Source organism: Schistocerca americana, chromosome 3 (assembly GCF_021461395.2).
Source record: "Schistocerca americana isolate TAMUIC-IGC-003095 chromosome 3, iqSchAmer2.1, whole genome shotgun sequence".
In the NCBI taxonomy this organism is placed as follows: domain Eukaryota; kingdom Metazoa; phylum Arthropoda; class Insecta; order Orthoptera; family Acrididae; genus Schistocerca; species Schistocerca americana.
In genome coordinates, this window is record NC_060121.1 from 89,750,228 (window position 1) to 89,774,855 (window position 24,628).

The 24,628-nt window shown below is 52.1% G+C and overlaps 1 protein-coding gene across 1 annotated transcript; it reads right to left on the minus strand.

Moving 5' to 3' along the window:
- Nucleotides 1-1,050: 1,050 nt before the first annotated feature.
- On the minus strand, nucleotides 1,051-2,571 carry LOC124605887 (proline-rich protein 2-like). Its single transcript, XM_047137834.1, has one exon. It carries the CDS (start codon nucleotides 2,569-2,571, stop codon nucleotides 1,051-1,053), a length of 1,521 nt encoding a protein of 506 aa, XP_046993790.1.
- Nucleotides 2,572-24,628: the final 22,057 nt, after the last annotated feature.

Sequence of the window (24,628 nt, forward strand, 5' to 3'; positions counted from 1 at the left end):
CGTGAGGAAGTGTGGTCACCTAGCAATTTAGGTGCAGTCGGCCAATCTCACTGGGTGTGACAGTGAAGCACTGCGGTCGGGCCAGGCCCATCAGGTGTGGCGGCGAAGCACTGCGGTCGGGCCAGGCCCATCAGGTGTGGCGGCGAAGCACTGCGGTCGGGCCAGGCCCATCAGGTGTGGCGGCGAAGCACTGCGGTCGGGCCAGGCCCATCAGGTGTGGCGGCGAAGCACTGCGGTCGGGCCAGGCCCATCAGGTGTGGCGGCGAAGCACTGCGGTCGGGCCAGGCCCATCAGGTGTGGCGGCGAAGCACTGCGGTCGGGCCAGGCCCATCAGGTGTGGCGGCGAAGCACTGCGGTCGGGCCAGGCCCATCAGGTGTGGCGGCGAAGCACTGCGGTCGGGCCAGGCCCATCAGGTGTGGCGGCGAAGCACTGCGGTCGGGCCAGGCCCATCAGGTGTGGCGGCGAAGCACTGCGGTCGGGCCAGGCCCATCAGGTGTGGCGGCGAAGCACTGCGGTCGGGCCAGGCCCATCAGGTGTGGCGGCGAAGCACTGCGGTCGGGCCAGGCCCATCAGGTGTGGCGGCGAAGCACTGCGGTCGGGCCAGGCCCATCAGGTGTGGCGGCGGAGCACTGCGGTCGGGCCAGGCCCATCAGGTGTGGCGGCGGAGCACTGCGGTCGGGCCAGGCCCATCAGGTGTGGCGGCGGAGCACTGCGGTCGGGCCAGGCCCATCAGGTGTGGCGGCGGAGCACTGCGGTCGGGCCAGGCCCATCAGGTGTGGCGGCGGAGCACTGCGGTCGGGCCAGGCCCATCAGGTGTGGCGGCGGAGCACTGCGGTCGGGCCAGGCCCATCAGGTGTGGCGGCGGAGCACTGCGGTCGGGCCAGGCCCATCAGGTGTGGCGGCGGAGCACTGCGGTCGGGCCAGGCCCATCAGGTGTGGCGGCGGAGCACTGCGGTCGGGCCAGGCCCATCAGGTGTGGCGGCGGAGCACTGCGGTCGGGCCAGGCCCATCAGGTGTGGCGGCGGAGCACTGCGGTCGGGCCAGGCCCATCAGGTGTGGCGGCGGAGCACTGCGGTCGGGCCAGGCCCATCAGGTGTGGCGGCGGAGCACTGCGGTCGGGCCAGGCCCACCAGGTGTGGCGGCGGAGCACTGCGGTCGGGCCAGGCCCACCAGGTGTGGCGGCGGAGCACTGCGGTCGGGCCAGGCCCACCAGGTGTGGCGGCGGAGCACTGCGGTCGGGCCAGGCCCACCAGGTGTGGCGGCGGAGCACTGCGGTCGGGCCAGGCCCACCAGGTGTGGCGGCGGAGCACTGCGGTCGGGCCAGGCCCACCAGGTGTGGCGGCGGAGCACTGCGGTCGGGCCAGGCCCACCAGGTGTGGCGGCGGAGCACTGCGGTCGGGCCAGGCCCACCAGGTGTGGCGGCGGAGCACTGCGGTCGGGCCAGGCCCACCAGGTGTGGCGGCGGAGCACTGCGGTCGGGCCAGGCCCACCAGGTGTGGCGGCGGAGCACTGCGGTCGGGCCAGGCCCACCAGGTGTGGCGGCGGAGCACTGCGGTCGGGCCAGGCCCACCAGGTGTGGCGGCGGAGCACTGCGGTCGGGCCAGGCCCACCAGGTGTGGCGGCGGAGCACTGCGGTCGGGCCAGGCCCACCAGGTGTGGCGGCGGAGCACTGCGGTCGGGCCAGGCCCACCAGGTGTGGCGGCGGGGCACTGCGGTCGGGCCAGGCCCACCAGGTGTGGCGGCGGGGCACTGCGGTCGGGCCAGGCCCACCAGGTGTGGCGGCGGGGCACTGCGGTCGGGCCAGGCCCACCAGGTGTGGCGGCGGGGCACTGCGGTCGGGCCAGGCCCACCAGGTGTGGCGGCGGGGCACTGCGGTCGGGCCAGGCCCACCAGGTGTGGCGGCGGGGCACTGCGGTCGGGCCAGGCCCACCAGGTGTGGCGGCGGGGCACTGCGGTCGGGCCAGGCCCACCAGGTGTGGCGGCGGGGCACTGCGGTCGGGCCAGGCCCACCAGGTGTGGCGGCGGGGCACTGCGGTCGGGCCAGGCCCACCAGGTGTGGCGGCGGGGCACTGCGGTCGGGCCAGGCCCACCAGGTGTGGCGGCGGGGCACTGCGGTCGGGCCAGGCCCACCAGGTGTGGCGGCGGGGCACTGCGGTCGGGCCAGGCCCACCAGGTGTGGCGGCGGGGCACTGCGGTCGGGCCAGGCCCACCAGGTGTGGCGGCGGGGCACTGCGGTCGGGCCAGGCCCACCAGGTGTGGCGGCGGGGCACTGCGGTCGGGCCAGGCCCACCAGGTGTGGCGGCGGGGCACTGCGGTCGGGCCAGGCCCACCAGGTGTGGCGGCGGAGCACTGCGGTCGGGCCAGGCCCACCAGGTGTGGCGGCGGAGCACTGCGGTCGGGCCAGGCCCACCAGGTGTGGCGGCGGAGCACTGCGGTCGGGCCAGGCCCACCAGGTGTGGCGGCGGAGCACTGCGGTCGGGCCAGGCCCACCAGGTGTGGCGGCGGAGCACTGCGGTCGGGCCAGGCCCACCAGGTGTGGCGGCGGAGCACTGCGGTCGGGCCAGGCCCATCAGGTGCGGTCGTGAAGTCGTGAAGTCGTGCAGTCTGCCAGGCCAATCAGGTGTGGTCGTGACGCAGGTGTTGTCATGAGGCAGGTGTGTCTGCCAGGCCCATTAGGTGAGGTCGTGAGACAGTGTGTTCATCAAGGCCCATCAGGTACAGTCTTCATGCGGTGCTGATGTCCAACACAATCTGGAGCTGTTGTGAGGCTGTGCTGTCAGTACAGTCCATCACGTGCCGTGGACCAGGCCCATCAGGTGAGATAGACCAGGCACATCAGGTGTGGTTGTGTGGCAGAGATGTCGCCCATCATGTGCAGTCGTCATATGGAGCGGTATTCCTTTCCCATCATAAGTGATCGCGAGGCTTAGCAACCAGTCAACCCCATCACGTGCGGTTTTGAGCTGGTTTGTTCAGCCCAGCCCATCTATCATCATAGTTTAGCACTACAGATGACCGTGCCCTTTAGGAATCACCCATCGCCATTAATTCAGGTATGGAAGCAGAGCAGTCGGCAAGGACCATCACGTTCAGTCATGATGCGGCAGGGTCCGCCACGTCTATCAGGTGGGGTTCTGAGGCGGTTTGTTTGGCTAGGCCCATCATATAGTACCATGAGATGGAAATGTGAGGAAGTGCTTCCTGGCAGTCAGCCAGAACCATATTATGGGCTCGTGAAGCACAGTAGACAGTCATTCCCAACTGTAGCCAGCGTGAATCAGTGTGGTTAGCTATTCCCATTTGGCACGAGTGAGAAGCAGTGCGATGAGCCAGTCACTTCAGGTACAGTCTTGAGGCAGAGCTTTGGCCAGGCTCAATAAGTCGGTAGGGACGTAGAGCAGTCAGCCAGGGAAACAAAGGTTGGTCTCGAAACAAAAGGGCCATCCGCGCATATGAGGTGTGGTCGTGAAGCTGTGTGGTAGGCCAGGCTCATCACATGCAGTCCGGACGCAGTGCGAGCCTCAGGTAGTGTGGTCACCTAGGCAATTAAGCTGGGGTCGTGAGCCAGTGTGGTCACCTAGGCCATTAAGGTGGAGTCGTGAGCCTGTATGGGTACCTAGGCATGTAGAATAAGACCGTGAGCCCATGTGGTGAACTAGGCCCTTAAGGTGCGGTCGGCCAGGCTGACGGGGCGCGGTGGAGAGGCATTGCGTTTGGCCACGCACATCAGGTATGGCAACGAGGCACTGCAGTCGGACCAGGCCCTTCAGGTGCGGCGTCGAGGCACTAGGGTCGGGCAAGGCCCATCAGGTGCGGCAGTGTGGCACTGTAGTCAGGCCAGGTCCTTCTGGTGCGGCGGTGAAGCACTGCTGTCGGCCCGGATCATCAGGTGTGGCAGCGAGGCACTGTGGTCGGCCAGGTCAATCATGTGTCGCGGCAAAGCACTGTGGTCGGCCAGGCAAAGCACTGTGGTCGGCCAGGCCAATCAGGTGCGGCGGCGAGGCACTGTGGTCGGGCCAGGCCCGTCAGGCGCGGTCGCGGGGCGGCGCTGCCGGCCAGGCACACGCGGCGAGGCGGCGAGGCCCACGCGGCGGCGGCGGCGGCGGCGGCGGCGGCGGCGGCGCCGCGGTGCGGTGCGGTCGGCAATGCCCACGGGGCACGGCGGCTAGTCAGTGGAGTCGGCCAGGCCCACAGGCGAGCAGTGATCCAGGTACATCAGCCGCGGCAGTGAGGGGGCGCAGTTGGTTGGTTGGTTGGTTGGTTGGTTGGTTGTTTCGGGGAAGGAGACCAGACAGCGAGGTCATCGGTCTCATCGGATTAGGGAAGGACGGGGAAGGAAGTCGGCCGAGCCCTTTCAAAGGAACCATCCCGGCATTTGCCTGGAGCGATTTAGGGAAATCACGGAAAACCTAAATCAGGATGGCCGGACGCGGGATTGAACCGTCGTCCTCCCGAATGCGAGTCCAGTGTCTAACCACTGCGCCACCTCGCTCGGTGTTGGTTAGGCCCATCAGATGTGGAGGTATGATGGAACAGCCAGGCCGTGAACTTGGCCCACCACTTGTGCAGACAGTTGGAGCAGATGGTACTTCAGCTGCAGTGGCAGGATTTTTAATGGCACCTGTAATGTGTAGTTTCATGATTAGTGTTTATCATATTCCTGTTCAAGCTGTAGTTAAGGGAGGAAAGGGTATTTAAATACTGATGCCTTTAATGATGTCACTGAAGACATACTTGTGATGTGAGACTCCTGTCAGAGAAAGTACAGAAAAATAAGTAGTTTACTTTAAACTAATATCCTAGCTAGAGCACTGAAGTACAGTAGATGATGATTGTCATGTTTATGATAAGATAGATGTAATAATGACGGTATATTTTGTCTATGTAATTTGATACTTACTAGTATTTTTTAAATGACACTGTGCATCACAATCAACGAAATGTAGCAAGGAGTATGAAGCACTGGAGTAAGATGAATTTGTAGTACAGAAAATTAATAATATGGATTAGGAGAAGTGGAACATGAAGTGGTGTTGTTTAGAAACTTGTATGGAAAGAATTTGATGAAGTATCTGGCAAACAACTACATAGAAGCAACTATGTTGTTTGTTGACATATAACACCTACGTAACTTGAATAATATATATTATTTATGGTAGTGTAAGTAAAAGATAGAATGAATCTATAACTCACAGAACAGGTAATGAAACTTATATTGCTGCTTGCACATACTGTTTTCAAAAGTAATCTAATGCTTAAATGATTTATGCAGTTAAGACACAAGTACCCAATCTCAAAAAGCAATTAATTACTGATCACTTCCAACAAACGAATATAATGTTTAATATTCCAACAAAAAGAAACACAAGAATGTGTTTCTTAGTAAGACAGTAAACTTCAGGAATAGCTCCCATACCCATATTCCATCAATGACAATTATTTTGGACCTTGCCATTGGTGGGGAGGCTTGCGTGCTTCAGCGATACAGATAGCTGTTCCATAGACGCAACCACAACGGAGGGGTATCTGTTGATAGGCCAGACAAACGCGTGGGTCCTGAAGAGGGCAGCAGCCTTTTCAGGAGTTGCAGGGGCAACAGTCTGGAAGATTGACTGATCTGCCCTTGTAACACTAACCAAAACAGCCTTGCTGTGCTGGTACTGCGAACAGTTGAAAGCAAGGGGAAACTACAGCCATAATTTTTCCCGAGGGCATGCAGCTTTACTGTATAATTCAATGATGATGGCGTCCTCTTGGGTAAAATATTCCGACGGTAAAATAGACCCCCATTTGCATCTCCGAGCGGGGACTACTCAAGAGAATGTTGTTATCAGGAGAATGGAAACTGGTGTTCTACAGAATGGAGCGTGGAATTTCAGATCCCTTAATGAGGCAGGTAGGTTAGAAAATTGAAAAAGGGAAATGGATAGGTTAAAGTTAGATATAGTGGGAATTAGTGAAGTTCGGTGGCAGGAGGAACAAAACTTCTGGTCAGGTTGTAATGTCTCTTGCAGCGGTCTCTCCGTGATATTTTTAGAAATTTTATAAATTATATAACTCAGTAAATATCTCGAAATATCTCTTCTTATCTTACCGATTATCAATGCAAAGTAGTTTCAAGCCCAATTATTCCTTGGAGCGTCCATTTACTCCATGGAATAGCTTTTCTGCTATCTATGATTTCTCTTATGAAAAGAATAGGGACTTCTTGCCGATTAGTCGTGAAAGAAGGAGGTATATGTATGTATTGTTGAGCTAGTCGCCATCTTGATGAGATTCTGTATGAGACGGAATTTAATACATGAACTAAACTAAAGTAAGTGTGTTCGCGTATTATTTAACGGATTATTATTGTTAACAATGTCTGCTTACTACGCTGTGTTGCACGGGATCAGTGGGAAACGTCTGATTTACACTGGACGAACCTGCCGTTTTGTATGCTCAAGATATCCAGTTACTTCAAATAAATGGGCTAACACGGTCTTACCAGCAGATCTCCAGTCTTCCCCATGTGATCACCGAAAGTTAATAATTATTACAAATGTTTCCAGGAGATCGACTGACAATTTTCGTCGCACCGAGAATTCAACATTGCTTCACTGCCTTATGGAATTTAAGTTAAGCTTAATTTAATCAGGATAGAACAGTATTGAACTGTGTGAATGTGATAAGCCTGGTTTGTCAATGAAAATTCCCTTAATATACGCATGTTTTTACTATCCTGCTCAGTGAAGCTAAATCAGGCTGGTGTGAAAGAGATTTTAAATTTTAGAAATATTAAACGGTGACTACAGGTTTGTTGTTGTTGTTGTTGTGGTCTTCAGTCCTGAGACTGGTTTGATGCAGCCCTCCATGCTACTCTATCCTGTGCAAGCCTCTTCATCTCCCAGTACCTACTGCAACCTACATCCTCCCCCTGCGGGTTCGGGGGTTAGAATTGGCCCGCGGTATTCCTGCCTGTCGTAAGAGGCGACTAAAAGGAGTTTCAACCGTTTCGGCCTTCCATGTAATTGTCCCCCTTGGGGTTTGACCTCCATTTTTCAAAATTCTACAGAAGTACGAGCCTTTTGGGGAAGGACACCTTACATGGTGTACCACTGGTCCTAGGTGCACTAAGACCTTGGCACTCAGCATTGCACCGGCGTTGTAACCATACCCACTATTCTTCAAATTGGGCCTCAACGCGTGATGGGTTGTCCAAGTTACGCCCATAGTGCATCTCCATCTGCACCAGCGATCATGATGGACTTTCCATGGCACCAGAAATCCAGCACGGTAGCCAGCCCGTTGTGGTGGGGTCGTCATGTACCCTCTAGGCTGTAGCCCCCTGACAACACAGGGATCGTACTGCCGATACCTGAGCTGCACCCTCCCCACGTCGGCCAAGGAGTAGATGCCCGTCTCCTTGGGGCATCAGGACTCCCGGCAATGGTCATCCTGCCAGGTGGCCCTTGCTGCGGCTGGGTGGCGCCCGTGGGGAGAGCCCCTGGTCGGAGTGGGTGGTATCGGGGTGGACGTTACGCAGATGAAACGTCAACATGTATCAGGTCACTCTGCGGCCGAGTCTTTCAAAAGAAAAGGTACCGTTTCTAGTTCTAGTTCTGGTTCTCCAGCCCTTTCCCCCTTTCCCCCTTGGCCACTCCATGGGAGGAGGGACAGGCCCGCCGGCTTGGGGCGAAGTACTTCCCCCGCTATTTGGTCTGTTCTCGAACCGATGGGGGGACGTTCGCCACCTCCAAGCCCATGTTCTTTGTTCAGCACATTGAGGACGTCTTCGGGGAAATCGAGGCTCTCAGCAAGATGCGTTCAGGGTCCGTTCTTCTCAAGACCACCTCCGCCACACAGTCGGCGGCGCTCCAGGCATGCGACCGCCTAGGGGACATCCCAGTATCCATTGTCCCACATCTGGCACTAAATAGGACGCAGGGGGTTATTTTTCATCGTGACCTCCTGCTACAATCTGACGAGGAGCTCAGGGCCAACCTGGAGCGCCGAGCCGTGCATTTCGTCCGGCGAGTCCAGCGCGGCCCCAAAGACCGTCGCATCGACACCGGGGCCTTTATCCTCGCCTTCGAAGGAGACGTTCTCCCAGAGAAGGTGAAGGTGATGTGCTACCGGTGTGATGTGCGACCTTACGTCCCGCCTCCTATGCGCTGTTTTAGGTGTTTGCGCTTTGGGCACATGTCGTCACCGTGTGAGGCTGAGCCCCTTTGTGGCGATTGTGGACGTCCTCTTCGTGAGGAACATGCATGCACCCCACCACCTCGGTGCGTTAATTGTCCTGGCGTCCACTCGCCTAGATCCTCAGACTGCCCCGCATATCAGAAGGAGAAGAAGATACAAAAAATCAAAACTTTGGATCGGCTCTCTTATTCTGAGGCCCGGAAGAAGTACGACCGCCTCCATCCCGTGCCATTGACCACCTCGTTTGCCTCAGTTGTGTCCACACCTTCCGCGGTATCCTCACCCCTATCCTGTCCCCCCTCCGCCTCCTCCGCCCATCAGGGGGCTCTGCCTCCGCCTCCCAAATCACTCCCTTCCAAATCCTCCTCCCCCTTGGCCCCCACCCCCTCTGCCCCAGGGGCCACCCTTCCTCCTCCTCCTCCTCCTCCTCCTCCTCCCCCCCCACGCCACCTGAGAAGCGATCCTCTTCTCAGGCGTCCATCGGGGAAGCGTTCCGGACCCCATCTTCCGAGGTCCGGCGTTCCAAAACGGACCCCGCGCATGAGGACCTTCTTCGGGTCCAGCCCACCATCCCTGTGCCTCCTCGGCCTTCCAAGAAGGCCTCCAAGAAGTAGTCTCTATCCCCCTCTCCACCCCGGCGCGTTTCGTCTGACGCTCCATCCGTGAGTCGCTGCTCCCGGCCGTCCTCAGTTTCGCCGGGACGCTCTGCTGCCAGGCGCTCCGCCGGCCTTTCGTTGGCAAATGATGCAGCCCATCCTACACAACCAGGGACAGCGGTCGCAGCTGGCGACGAGTCGATCGAACCGGATCCGCTTCCCGGTGGTTGTAGCGTAGTTCCCTCGCAACCTGGCCCTCCCCGGCCGTCGAGGTTGACCAGCTCTTCCCCCGTCTCGTTCCCCCAACCTTTTGACTAGCGATGGCGTTGTTTCATTGGAACATACGAGGTATTCGATCTAATCGGGAGGAATTACAACTGCTCCTCCGCCTGCACTGTCCGCTCGTCCTTGGTCTCCAGGAAACCAAGTTTCGCCCGACTGACCGTATTGCCTTTACCCGCTATACCTCGGAGCGGTATGACCTCACCCCTGTGGACGGTATCCCAGCTCATGGTGGGGTCATGTTGCTTGTTCGGGACGATGTCTATTACTATCCCATCCCATTGACCACCCCACTCCAAGCAATAGCTGTCCGCATTACTCTTTCTGCTTTTACTTTTTCAGTTTGTACCATCTACACTCCACCATCTGCTGTTAGTCGGGCTGACATGATGCATCTGATCGTTCAGCTTCCCCCGCCGTTCTTATTGTTTGGCGACTTCAATGCCCATCATTCGCTTTGGGGCTCTCCTGCATCCTGTCCAAGAGGCTCACTCTTGGCGGATTTCTTCAACCATCTCAATCTTGCCTACCTCAATACCGGCGCCCCGACTTTCCTCTCGGACTCTACTCATACTTACTCCCACTTGGACCTCTCGATCTGTTCTACCACTCTTGCCCGTCGGTTCGAGTGGTATGTCCTTCTGACACCTATTCGAGCGACCACTTCCCCTGTGTCGTTCGTCTCCTGCACCACACCCCATCCCCACGTCCTTCGAGCTGGAACATACTGAAAGCTGACTGGGGACTTTACTCCTCCCTGGCGACCTTTCCGGACCACGATTTTCCCAGTTGTGACAGTCAGGTCGAATACCTCACGGCTGTTATCATCAATGCTGCCGAACGTTCCATTCCTGTCCCCTGGTGGAACGAGGCTTGTAGGGACGCTATCCGTGCTCGACGACGTGCTTTACGCACCTTTCGCCGCCATCCTACGTTGGCGAATTGTATAGAATACAAACGACTCCGAGCGCAATGCCGTAGAGTCATCAAAGACAGCAAAAAAGCTTGTTAGGCCTCTTTCACCAGCTCCTTTAACAGTTTCACTCCCTCTTCTGTCGTTTGGGGTAGCCTGCGCCGGCTGTCGGGCATTAAGGCCCACTCCTCGGTACCTGGCCTGACCTCAGGTAATGAGGTCCTTGTTGATCCTGTGGCTGTCTCCAACGCCTTTGGCCGCTTTTTCGCGGAGGTTTCAAGCTCCGCCCATAACCATCCTGCCTTCCTTCCCAGGAAAGAGGCAGAAGAGGTTCGGCGACCTTCCTACGACTCGCTGAATCTGGAAACTTATAATGCCCCCTTTACTATGCGGAAACTCGAACGTGCGCTTGCACTGTCCCGGTCCTCTGCTCCGGGGCCAGATGCCATTCACGTTCAGATGCTGGCACACCTTTCTCCGGCGGGCAAAAGCTTCCTTCTTCGTACCTACAATCGCGTCTGGACCGAAGGTCAAGTCCCCATGCGTTGGCGTGACGCCGTTGTTTTTCCTATACCCAAACCCGGGAAGGATAGACACCTTCCTTCTAGTTACCGCCCCATTTCTCTTACAAGCTGTGTCTGTAAGGTGATGGAGCGCATGGTTAATGCTCGGTTAGTCTGGATTCTTGAATCTCGACGACTACTTACTAATGTCCAATGCGGCTTTCGTCGCCGCCGCTCCGCTGTTGACCACCTTGTGACCCTGTCGACATTCATCATGAACAACTTTTTGCGAAGGCGCCAAACGGTAGCCGTGTTCTTCGACTTGGAGAAGACTTATGATACCTGTTGGAGAAGAGGTATCCTCCGCACTATGCACAGGTGGGGCCTACGCGGTCACCTGCCCCTTTTTATTGATTCCTTTTTAACGGATCGAAAGTTTAGGGTACGTGTGGGTTCCGTATTGTCCGACGTCTTCCTCCAGGAGAACGGAGTGCCTCAGACCTCCGTCTTGAGCGTAGCCCTTTTTGCCATAGCGATCAATCCAATTATGGATTGCATTCCACCTAATGTCTCAGGCTCCCTCTTTGTCGATGACTTCGCGATCTACTGCAGTGCCCAGAGAACATGCCTCCTGAAGCGCTGCCTTCAGCGTTGTCTAGACAGCCTGTACTCATGGAGCGTGGCAAATGGCTTCCGGTTCTCTGAAGAGAAGACAATTTGTATCAACTTTTGGCGATATAAAGCGTTCCTTCCGCCATCCTTACATCTCGGTCCCGTTGTTCTCCCATTCGTGGACACAACTAAGTTTCTAGGGCTCACGTTGGACAGGAAACTGTGTTGGTCTCCACATGTCTCTTATTTGGCGGCCCATTGTACACGTTCCCTTAACCCCCCAGGGGATCCACAACTCTTTTGTGGATACGTGTGTAGCGAGCACGGGACCCCGAGCTAATGTGGCCTTCCTTCCTTTCCGGGCTGCATACCTTCCCTTTCCGTATCCTTCCCCATCCCCCATCTTCGCCCCCCCCCTCTCACCTCTGGCTCTTTCTTTCCCTCTCTCCCCCTCTGGGAGTACGGTTTGTGCCTACGTCCGGAAACGGACGCTCGTAAATGTACCCCACTCTTCGCCTTCCTTCCTTGCTTGTATGTCTTCATCTTTCTTCGCCCTTCTCTTTTCCTTACCTCTTCTCTTTACCCTTTTCTCCGCTGCGGCGTTTGAGACTTCTCTTCTTTCCTTTCCCTGTCTCTTTCTTCCTCCCTGTGCGTGTCTGAAGGCCGATCCACGCACTTCCATGCGTAGCCGGTGACGGGGTAACGCGTAATTCCCCGCCCCGGGTAGACAGGTAGGACACGTACGTACCCCCTGGTAAAGGCCAGGCCCAGGGAGGGGTGATTACCCGAGCTGATACCTTCCGAAAGTGCCAATTGGTCCCTCCGTCCGTATGTCGGGAGGTGTGACCTGAGGTGTGAACAATCACCTAAGGCGGGTGTGCCCTCGGTGAGGGCCCCCCACAAGGGAGGAGCGCGCCATCGGAGACGCCGGTAATCATGGGGGATTCTTCCGCAATGGTTTCCTCACCTTCCACTATGTCTGCTCACAAACGTAAGTTCACTGAGTCTCAGCCACAGACGGTTCTTCCATCGTTGCCACAGTTCCTTGTTGGTTCTCGGTCTGACGGAGGTCGCGACTTTTCCATGGTCAACCCTTTCATTATTCAGAAAGGTGTCGACGCAATTGCGGGTCCTGTAAAGTCTTGTTCCAGATTACGGAATGGCACCCTGTTGTTGGAAACACACAGTGCCCTCCAGGCTCTTCTCTGCTCCACACCTTCCCTGTCCGGGTGGAACCGCACCGTACCTTAAATTCCTCGCGTGGAGTCGTTTATACACGCTCCCTCGATGGATTGTCTGACGAAGAAATTCAGCACTACCTGTCTGACCAGGGCATAACGGCTGTTCGTAGGGTTATGAAAAGGGTTGACACGAACATCATTCCAACCCGCACTGTCTTCTTGACATTTGACAGAGTTCAACTCCCATCAAAGATAAAGGCAGGCTGTGAGATAATTTCCGTTCGCCCTTATGTCCCAAACCCTACGCGTTGCTATCGATGTCAGCGGTTCAATCACACCAGCCAGTCCTGTTCCAATCCGGCCAAATGTGTTACGTGTGGCAAGGATGCCCATGAGGGTGCTTGTCCACCTCCATCCCCTCACTGCATCAACTGTGTGGGTGACCACGCTGCTTCCTCTCGAGATTGTCCCGTTTTTAAGGACGAAAAACTCATCCAGGAAATTAGAGTAAAGGAAAAGGTGTCGACCTTTGCTGCTCGAAAGTTACTCGCCAGTCGACAGCCCACTGTGCCTCAGAAAGGAAAATACAGCACTGTCCTTGCTTCTCCTCGGCCAACAAAGGAGGCGGCCACGCAGACTCGCGACCTCACCTTTAGTACCACGGTCGTCAGATCGGCCAGCGCAAAGAGCGCCCGTTCAACCTCACCACTTTCGCCTGCCCACTCTATGGCTCACCCTTCGTCGGGTTCTGCTAAATCTCGAGCCCAAAAGTCAGACACCAAGACTTCGAAAAAAGAGCATACTCGCGGTACGTAAAAACTCTTCACAACTTCCCAACCTTTGGTTCCTACTTCCTCTAAACATCATACTTCCAAGAAGGCTACGAAGAAACACAGTTCCTCTCCTTCTCCGCCAAGGCGTGTCCCATCTACAGCACCACCTGGCGAAATCGCCCTCGGCCATCTTCTGTGTCGCCGAGGCGCACTGCTGGTGGCCGGTCAAATGGCCGATCGTTGGTGGCTGGAGCTGCTCCTGACCAACCTATGGATCAGGATCTTCTGCCTTCGACTGAATGCCATTTCATGCTGTCGGTCGCAAGCTCTGAGCAGTCGTTGAGTTGACAGCACCCTTGGTCACGTTCCTCCATTTTCTGTTCACCCTATGTCCATTATCCACTGGAATATCCGCGGCATTCGAGCCAATCGGGATGAATTGTCGATCCTCTTACGATCCTACTCGCCGGTCATCTTCTGTCTTCAGGAAACAAAGCTGCGTCCCCATGACCGCTTTGTTCTCCCTCATTTTCAGTCTGTCCGATATGACCTCCCCTCTGTTGAAGGCACCCCAGCACACGGAGGACTCATGATTCTGCTCCACGATACTCTCCATTATCACCAAATCCCCTTAAACAGTTCCTTCCAAGCTGTCGCCATCCGTCTTTCCCTTTCTGGATACACGTTCTCTCTTTGTACGGTATACATTCCATCGTCCACACCAATGGCACGAGCTGATCTCCTTCATCTTCTTGGTCAGCTTCCACCCCCCTATTTGCTGGTTGGGGACTTCAATGCCCACCACCCGCTTTGGGGATCTCCACATCCTTGTCCACGTGGCTCACTATTGCTAGACGTCTTCCACCAAGCGGATCTAGTCTGCCTCAACACTGGGGTCCCCACATTTTTGTCTGCCTCCACGACAAATATATCTCATTTGGACCTTGCGGTCGGTACTGTTCCGCTAGCTCGGCGCTTCGAATGGTTCGCCCTTGATGATACACACTCGAGTGACCACTTTCCATGTGTTCTTAGATTGCAGCCTCAACTGCCATATATGCGCTCGCGACGCTGGAAGTTTGCCCAAGCCGATTGGACACTTTTTTCGTCTCTAGCGACATTCGATGACCGTCGCTTTCCCAGCGTCGACGATGAGGTCACACATATTACCGACGTTATTCTCACAGCTGCGGAACGTTCAATACCACGCACCTCCGAATTGCCCCGGCGCCCCCCAGTTCCTTGGTGGAACGAGGCATGCCGTGACGCAATACGTGAGCGGGGACGTGCTCTTCGCATTTTCCGTTACCATCCAACTTTGGCAAACTGTATCCGATATAAGCAGCTCCGTGCGCGATGACGTCGCGTCATCCGCGATAGCAAGAAGGCAAGCTGGAAATTCCTTATTAGCTCATTTAACACCTTCACTCCCTCCTCGGAAGTTTGGAGTCGGCTTCGACGGTTCTCAGGCGCGCCTAGTTTCTCCCCGGTCTCTGGGCTCACTGTCGCGCATGATACATTCGAGGACCCCGTCGCAATTTCTAACTCATCGGGTCAGCACTCTGCTGAGATTTCGAGCTCTTCAAATTACCCGCCAGCGTTTTTCACGAAGAAACGTGAGCGGAAGTGCGACATCTTGCTTTCTCCTCTCAAAATCACGAAAGCTACAATACTGTTTTCTCCATGCGGGAACTCCAACATGCCCTCTCTTCTTCTCGCTCCTCCGCCCCAGGACCGGATGGTATCCATGTCCAAATGTTGCTGCATTTGTCAACCCATAGCCTGCGTTACCTCCTTCGCCTTTACAATCGAATTTGGACCGACAGTACCTTTCCCAGGCGATGGCGGGAAGCTATTGTCGTTCCCGTTCCGAAACCTGGAAAGGACAAACATCTCCCCTCTAGCTATCGCCCCATTTCTCTCACGAGTAGTGTCTGTAAGGTTTTGGAGCATATGGTGAATTACAGTTTAGCTTGGTGGCTGGAATCCCGCAGTCTTTTAACACCTGCCCAATGCGGATTCCGAAAGCATCGTTCTGCAGTTGACCATCTTGTTGCTCTCTCCACTTACATCATGAACAATTTTCTCCGGAAACGCCAAACGGTAGCAATATTTTTTGACCTGGAGAGAGCATACGATACCTGTTGGAGGACAGGCATCCTCCGCACACTGTTCTCTTGGGGCTTTCGAGGCCGGCTGCCCCTTTTTCTTCGCGAATTTATGGCAGAGCGCACATTTAGGGTGCGGGTGAACACTACTCTCTCCCGTACTTTCTCCCAAGACAACGGGGTACCCCAGGGCTCCGTGCTGAGTGTTGTACTGTTTGCCATCGCCATTAATCCAGTTATGGATTGTCTCCTTCCTGATGTCTCGGGCTCCCTCTTTGTGGACGATTTTGCGATCTACTACAGCTCTCAACGGACCAGCCTGCTTGAAAGACGTCTTCAAGGATGTCTCGATCGCCTCCACTCGTGGAGCATCGAAACCGGCTTCCGTTTCTCACCCAGTAAGACCGTTTGTGTTAATTTTTGGCGACGTAAGGAGTTTCTTCCGCCCTCCTTACATCTAGGTCCTGTCAACCTTCCGTTTTCCGACGTCGCTAAATTCTTGGGTCTTATGTTTGACAGAAAACTGTGCTGGTCCTCCCACGTTTCCTATCTTTCGGCTCGCTGTCTGCGTTCCCTTAACACCCTCCGTGTCCTGAATGGTACCTCCTGGGGAGCGGACCGAGTGGTCCTTCTCCGCCTCTATCGCGCCTTAGTGCGCTCGAAATTGGATTATGGAAGCATAGTCTACTCCTCTGCCCGGCCGTCTATTCTTCGGCGTCTCGACTCTATCCACCACCGTGCATTACGTTTAGTGTCTGGAGCTTTTTACACAAGCCCTGTGGAAAGCCTTTATGCTGAGACTGCTGAACCTCCGCTGTCCAATCGGCGGGCAGTCCTTCTGAGTCGTTATGCTAGCCATCTATCTTCCATGCCTCCTAATCCAGCCCATGACCTTTTTTTCGACACCTCCTTGGAGGTAGGGTATGCAGGCCGCTCCTCCTCCCTACTACCCCCGGGATTCCGCTTCCGTCAGCTGCTCCATTCACTCTCCTTCCGCTTTCCTAAAACCTTCTTGACAACTTGGGGTACAGCACCGCCTTGGCTCCGTCCCCGGATCGACTTGCTCAGAGACCTATGTCAATTTCCCAAGGATGGTACCCCTACACTTGTCTACCGTCGGGCATTTGCTGCTCTATGTGCACAAATGACGGAAGCCACATTTATTTACACCGACGGCTCGAAAACATCGTTAGGTGTAGGGAGTGCCTATATTGTTGGCGACACCCCAAATCACTTTCGGCTTCCCGACCAGTGTTCGGTTTATACTGCAGAGCTTTACGCTGTTCTCCATGCTGTCCACTACATCCGCCGCCATCAGCGGATACAGTACGTAATCTGCTCAGATTCTCTCAGCTCTCTCCTAAGTCTCCAAGCTCTTTACCCTGTGCACCCTCTGGTCCACCGGATTCACGACTGTCTGCGCTTGCTCCACCTGGGGGGCGTCTCAGTGGCGTTCCTCTGGCTCCCGGACACGCTGGTATCTGTGGGAATGAGGCGGCCGATATAGCGGCCAAGGCTGCAGTCTCTCTTCCTCGGCCAGCTATTCAGTCTCTTCCGTTTACCGATCTACGGAGCGGTTTATGTCGCCAAGTTGCTCAGTTATGGCATGCGCATTGGTCAACACTTCCCCATAATAAATTGCGGGAAGTGAAAGCCCTTCCTTGCACTTTGACCTCTTCCTCCCGAACGCGTCGTCGGGAGGAGGTAATTTTAGCTACACTCCGGATAGGGCACTGTCTTTTTAGCCATCGACATCTTTTAAGCGGTGATCCTCCCCCACTCTGTCCCCATTGCTCTCAGCTGTGGACGGTCAGACACCTTTTAATTGAATGCCCCTATTTTAATCCGTTACGCTCCCGTCTACAGCTATCGCCTGATCTATCGTTGATTTTAGCAGATGACAAGCACTCAGCTGACCGCGTTCTACTGTTTATTAGTGACAGTGAAATGACGTCAGTCATTTGATTTTTTGGACAACCAACCCCTTTCTATAGTGGATTTTTAAGCATTCCTTCTGCCTATAGTTTCTCTAATTTTATGACTTTGTTCCCCTTGCTGCTGATTTCAAATTTCGTTTTTTTCCTGTTTCCTAAGTCACGGGCTGGGCACTAATGACCATAGAAGTTTTGCGCCCTAAAACCACAATCAAAAAAAAAAAAAAAAAAAAAAAAAAACGTTCCCTTAATGTCCTCAGAGTTCTTAGCGGTTCATCTTGGGGAGCGGATCGCACTGTCCTGCTTCGCTTGTATCGGTCCATAGTCCGATCGAAGCTGGATTATGGGAGCTTCGTCTACTCGTCTACTCGTCCGCTCGGCCGTCCCTCTTACGCCTGCTCAACTCCATCCACCATCGGGGGATACGTCTTGCGACCGGAGCCTTCTACACTAGTCCTGTGGAGAGTCTTTATGCTGAAGCTGCCGAGTTACCATTGACTTACCGGCGCGACGTACTGCTGTGTCGGTATGCCTGCCGGTTGTTGTCTATGCCTGACCACCCCTCTTACGAGTCCTTCTTCGCCGATTCTCTCGACCGTCAGTACGGGTTGTATGTGTCTGCCTTGCTGCCCCCCGGAGTCCGCTTCCGTCGCCTGCTTCGACAATTGGATTTTGCCCTCCCTACCACCTTCAGAGAGGGTGAGAGCCCGACACCACCTTGGCTCCAGGCTCCGGTTCCTATTTATCTCGACCTCAGCTCACTCCCGAAGGAGGGTACTCCCGCTGCAGTGTATTGCTCACGGTTTGTCGAAATTCGTGCTCGACTTGCCAGTCACACCTTTATTTACACCGATGGCTCCAAAACTGACGATGGTGTCGGCTGCGCCTTTGTCGTCGGGACCGCCACCTTTAAATACCGGCTCCTCGACCAATGTTCCAGCTTTACGGCCGAGCTTTTCGCTCTCCATCAGGCCGTTCAGTATGCCCGCCGCCACCGCCATTCATCGTATGTACTCTGCTCTGACTCGCTCAGTGCTCTTCAGAGCCTTGGAGCTCCCTGTCCGGTCCATCCCTTGATTCAATGGATACAGCAGTCCCTCCGTTCTTTCGCTGATAATGGTGGTTCTGTCAGCTTTCTGTGGGTTCCCGGACATTTAGGAGTGCCTGGGAATGAGGCTGCGGATGCTGCAGCCAAGGCTGCAGTCCTCCTGCCTCGGCCAGCCTCCCATTGTATCCCGTCATCTGACGTTCGTGGGGATGTATGTAAGAGGTTTGTGTCGTTGTGGTGGGATGCTTGGTCATCCCTCCAAGGAAACAAGCTCCGGGCAGTAAAACCGCTCCCAACTGCTTGGACAACATCCTCCCGACCATCTCGGCGCGAGGAGGTCCTTCTGACCAGGTTGCGGATTGGGCATTGCCGGTTTAGCCACTGCTACCTGCTCTCCGGTGATCCAGCCCCGCAGTGCCCTTGTGGTCAGGCATTAACAGTGTGCCATGTTTTGTTGTCGTGTCCCCGTTTTAATCAATTTCGTGTTATCCTGTCCCTGCCATCTACTTTACCGGATGTTTTAGCTGATGACCCTCGAGCAGCTGCTCGTATTCTGCGTTTTATAACTTTAACTGGCTTGTCCAAAGACATTTAACCTTTTTACTTATTTTATCTGCATCTTTGTCAGGTACTTCTGGTGTCCCCCCATCCCCTTGAGTTTTAGCAGATTCCATTTGCTCTAACACCAGTGACCGGCGCTAATGACCTCAGCAGTTGAGCGCCCTTAAACCCTACCAAAAAAAAAACATCCTTCTGAATCTGCTTAGTGTATTCATCTCTTGGTCTCCCTCTACGATTTTTACCCTCCACGCTGCCCTCCAATGCATAATTTGTGATGCCCTGATTCCTCAAAACATGTCCTACCAACCGATCCCTTCTTCTGGTCAAGTTGTGTCACAAACTTCCCTTCTCCCCAATCCTATTCAGTACCTCCTCATTAGTTACGTGATCTACCCACCTTATCTTCAGCATTCTTCTGTAGCACCACATTTCGAAAGCTTCTATTCTCTTCTTGTCCAAACTAGTTATCGTCCATGTTTCACTTCCATACATGGCTACACCCCATACAAATACTTTCAGAAACGACTTCCTGACACTTAAATCTATACTCGATGTTAACAATTTCTCTTCTTCAAAAACGCTTTCCTTGCCATTGCCAGTCTACATTTTATATCCTCTCTACTTCGACCATCATCGGTTATTTTACTCCCTAAATAGCAAAACTCCTTTACTACTTTAAGTGTCGGATTTCCTAATCTAATGCCCTCAGCATCACCCGATTTAATTTGACTACATTCCATTATCCTCGTTTTGCCTTTGTTGATGTTCATCTTGTATCCTCCTTTCAAGACACTGTCCATTCCGTTCAACAGCTCTTCCAAGTCCTTTGCTGTCTCTGAGGTTCGCCGTTGACATTGTAATTCTGTCAAAGTTTTTACTTCTTTTCCATGAATTTTAATACCTACTCCGAATTTTTCTTTTGTTTCCTTTACTGCTTGCTCAATATACAGATTGAATAACATCGGGGAGAGGCTACAACCCTGTCTCACTCCCTTCCCAACCACTGCTACCCTTTCATGCCACTCGACTCTTATAACTGCCATCTGGTTTCTGTACAAATTGTAAATAGCCTTTCGCTCCCTGTATTTTACCCCTGCCTCTTCAGAATTTGAAAGAGAGTATTCCAGTTAACATTGTCAAAAGCTTTCTGTAAGTCTACAAATGCTAGAAACGTAGGTTTGCCTTTCCTTAATCTTTCTTCTAAGGTAAGTCGTAAGGTCAGTATTGGCTCACGTGTTCCAGTGTTTCTACGGAATCCTAACTGATCTTCCCCGAGGTTGGCTTCTACTAGTTTTTCCATTCGTCTGTAAAGAATTTGTGTTAGTATTTTGCAGCTGTGACTTATTAAACTGATAGTTGGGTAATTTTCACATCTGTCAACACCTGCTTTCCTTGGGATTGGAATTATGATATTCATCTTGCTGTCTGAGGGTATTTCGACCCTACCATCTGGTGAGCACGATGTATGAGAGAGTTTTTTCATGACTGGCTCTCACGAGGCCATCAGTAGTTCCAATGGAATGTTGTCTACTCCCGGGGCCTTGTTTCGACTCAGGTCTTTCAGTGCTCTGTCAAACTCTTCACGCAGTATCTTATCTCCCATTTCGTCTTCATCTACATCTTCTTCCATTTCCATAATATTGTCCTCAAGTACATCGCCCTTGTATATACCCTCTATATACTCCTTCCACCTTTCTGCCTTCCCTTCTTTGCTTAGAACTGGGTTGCCATCTGAGCTCTTCATATTCATACAAGTGGTTCTCTTCTCTCCAAAGGTCTCTCTAATTTTCCTGTAGGCAGTGTCTATATTACACCTAGTATGACAAGCCTCTACATCCTTACAGTTGTCCTCTAGCCATCCCTGCTTAGTCATTTTGCATTTCCTGTCGTTATCATTTTTGAGACGTTTGTATTCCTTTTTGCCTGCTTCATTTACTGCATTTTCGTATTTTCTCCTTTCGTCTCAAAAATGAGATTGACAGGAAGCGCAAAATGGCTAAGCAGGGATGGCTAGAGCACAAATGTAAGGATGTAGAGGCCTATCTCACTTGCGGTAAGATAGATACTGCCTACAGGAAAAACAAAGAGACCTTTGGAGATAAGAGAACTACTTGTATGAATATCAAGAGCTCGGATGGAAGCCCAGTTCTAAGCAAAAAAGAGAAAAGCAGAAAGGTGGAAGGAGTATATAGAGGGTCTATACAAGGGCGATGTACTTGAGGACAATATTATGGAAATGGAAGAGGATGTAGATGAAGATGAAATGGGAGATACGATACTGCGTGATGAGTTTGACAGAGCACTGAAAGACCTGAGTCGAAACAAGGCCCCCGGAGTAGACAACATTCCATTGGAACTACTGACGGCCTTGGGAGAGCCAGTCCTGACAAAACCCTACCATCTGGTGAGCAAGATGTATGAAACAAGCGAAATACCCTCATACTTCAAGAAGAATATAATAATTCCAATCCCAAAGAAAGCAGGTGTTGACAGATGTGAAAATTACCGAACTATCAGTTTAATAAGTCACAGCTGCAAAATACTAACAGGAATTCTTTACAGAGGAATGGAAAAACTGGCAGAAGCCGACCTTGGGGAAGGCAAACCTACGTTTCTAGCATTTGTAGACTTACAGAAAGCTTTTGACAATGTTAACTGGAATACTCTCTTTCAAATTCTGAAGAGGCAGGGGTAAAATACAGGGAGCGAAAGACTATTTACAATTTGTACAGGAACCAGATGGCAGTTACAAGAGTCGAGTGGCATGATAGGGTAGCAGTGGTTGGGAAGGGAGTGAGACAGGGTTGTAGCCTCTCCCCGATGTTATTCAATCTGTATATTGAGCAAGCAGTAAAGGAAACAAAACAAAAATTCGGAGTAGGTATTAAAATTCATGGAAAAGAAGTAAAAACTTTGAGGTTCGCCGTTGACACTGTAATTCTGTCAGAGACAGCAAAGGACTTGGAAGAGCTGTTGAACGGAATGGACAGTGTCTTGAAAGGAGGATACAAGATGAACATCAACAAAGGCAAAACGAGGATAATGGAATGTAATTCCCTCAGCATCACCCGATTTAATTTGACTCGATTAGGAAATCCGACACTTAAAGTAGTAAAGGGGTTTTGCTATTTGGGGAGCAAAATAAATGGAGATGGTCGAAGTAGAGAGGATATAAAATGTAGACTGGCAATGGCAAGGAAAGCGTTTTTGAAGAAGAGAAATTGTTAACATCGAGTATAGATTTAAGTGTCAGGAAGCCGTTTCTGAAAGTATTTGAAGGGAGTGTAACCATCTATGGAAGTGAAACGTGGATGAAAAATAGTTTGGACAAGAAGAGAATAGAAGCTTTCGAAATGTGGTGCTACAGAAGAATGCTGAAGATTAGATGGTTAGATCACAAAACTAATGAGGAAATATTGAATAGGATTGGGGAGAAGAGAAGTTTGTGGCACAACTTGACCAGAAGAAGGGATCGGTTGGTAGGACATGTTCTGAGGCATCAAGGGATCACCAATTTAGCATTGGAGGGTAGCATGGAGGGTAAAAATCGTAGAGGGAGACCAAGAGATGAATACACTAAGCAGATTCAGAAGGATGTATGTTGCAGCTCTCCATGCTACTCTATCCTGTGCAAGCTTTTTCATCTCCCAGTACCTACTGCATCAAACCAGTCTCAAGACTGAAGACCACAACAACAACAACAACAACTGCCTAATACCGTTTAGAAATACCACAACTCAAGATGGCATGGACTCAGTTCCCTCCAGCACTACTGCAGACATTGACACCATGGATCCTGCAGTGCTTTCCATAAATTTATAAAAGGATGAGGTTTTGGAGACACTTGTGAACAGCATGTTGCAAGGCATCCCAGATATGCTCTATAATGTTCATGTCTGAGGAGTTTGGCAGCCAGTGGAAGTGTTTAAACTCAAGAGAGCATTCCTGGAGTGGCTCCAGGAATGTTCCTGGAGTGGCTCCAGGAATGCTCTCTTAGTTTAAACACTTCCGTTGGCTGCCAAACTCCTCAGACATGAACATTATAGAGCATATCTGGGATGCCTTGCAACATGCACTATAGAAATTTCAGACATGTAGGGCATCATGTTGTCCAGCTGGAATTGCACAATTTCATAAAAACACACAATGTACATGAGTGGATGCAGGTAATCAGACAGGATGCTTACGTGTGTATCACCTGTCAGACCATATTTGGACATATCAGGGGTCCCAAATCACTCCATCATCACCCACCACACACCATCATAGAGCCCCCACCAGCTTGAAGAGTCCCCTCGTAACATGCATGGTCAATGGATTCATGGGTTTATATGCATACCCGTACGTGTCCATCTGCTTCATGCTTGATACAATTTGAACTGAGACTTGTCTGACCAGGCACGATGTCTCCAGTCGTCAACAGTCCAATGTCAGTGTCGACAACCCTTGGCATTGTGTAAGGCTTTGTGTTGCGCAGTCATCAAGGGTACACAAGTGGGCCTTTGGCTCCAAAAGCCCATACTGACGATGTTTTGTTGAATGGTTCACACACTGACACTCGATGTCCCAGCATTGAAATCTGCAGCAATTTGTGGAAGGGGCATATTTCTGTCATGTTGAAAGATTCTCTTTAGACGTCATTAGTTCTGTTCTTGCAGAATCTTTTTCCAGCCACAGAAAAGTTGGAGAACTGATGTTTTACCAGATTCTTAATATTCACAGTACACTCAGAAATAGCTGTATGGGAAAATCCCACTTCATTGCTACCTTGGAGATGCTTTGTCCCATCACTTGTGCACCAACTATAACACCACTTTCAGAGTCACTCAAATCTGGATAATGTGCCATTGTACTAACAGTACCTGATCTAGAAACTGTGCCAGACACTTCTTATCTTACATAGGCATTGCCGACTGCAGCACCATATTCTCCTGTTTATGTATCTCCGTATTTGAATACACATGCCTAAACCAATTTATTTGGCATTTCAGTGTACAAGTGTTAGGTGACTAGTCATCATCCAAACTGTCAATTCAAAGTTAACGAAAGTGTGGCCAACTGACACTACAAGACAATTGTGTTGCACCTGTTATACAATAACATTCAGAATTGTAAAGATTTCAGTGGGGAGACTATGGACTTATTCCTTACCAAGAAGAATAAACACATGAGGCAGGAGCCAAGGTGGTAATCTTTCAAGCTCATTTTTGACTACATCAGTTACCTCCATTTTGTGAAGTCCCCCTCTGTTGTGTTCTATTCATGTATTGGCACATATCTGATGTGCTAAACTGCAGGGTAAATTTTTGTGGCTCTTAAATTATGAAAATTTGTTTGTACTGTGTGTTAAGTGACTTACTTCTATTTTTCAGCAGTTAATTGTGTTGCAGTGTGTGGTAAGTGTAAATGTTGCACGTTGGGTTGACAGACAGAAAGTGCTGTGTGTATATTGTGGTTTGAGGTTTCAGTGGAACAGCTCTACTGGCCAATTTTTCTCTTTGATTGTAAAGCCACTGGGTAAAAGCGTAGAAAAATGATCCCATGGTTTTGATGCAATTAAACCAGAACTTCTGCATCATCTGCTCAAAAAATGTTAGAGGAGGTATTCTAGGTGTCAACTTCAATTACTTTTCCAACAAATTCATCGAGGTAAACCTGAAAAATGTGAATTATTAAGGCGAGTGTACAGTCGCGGACAAAATGAGTGAGACACCTCGCCTTTTCGTTATGCTGATCTGCACGTTTAAGTCTGCTACACAGCATAACAGGCAAGGCGACGAAGTGCTACCAACATACTATGCACAGCAGTGAAATTGACAAACTATCTGAACTTCTTTAGGCTGTTTTCAATAATTTGTAAGATTATATTAATGCTGATTAGTGTGTTAAATAGAACACGTAAATATAAGACAGAACTGAAAGAAGAAACGCT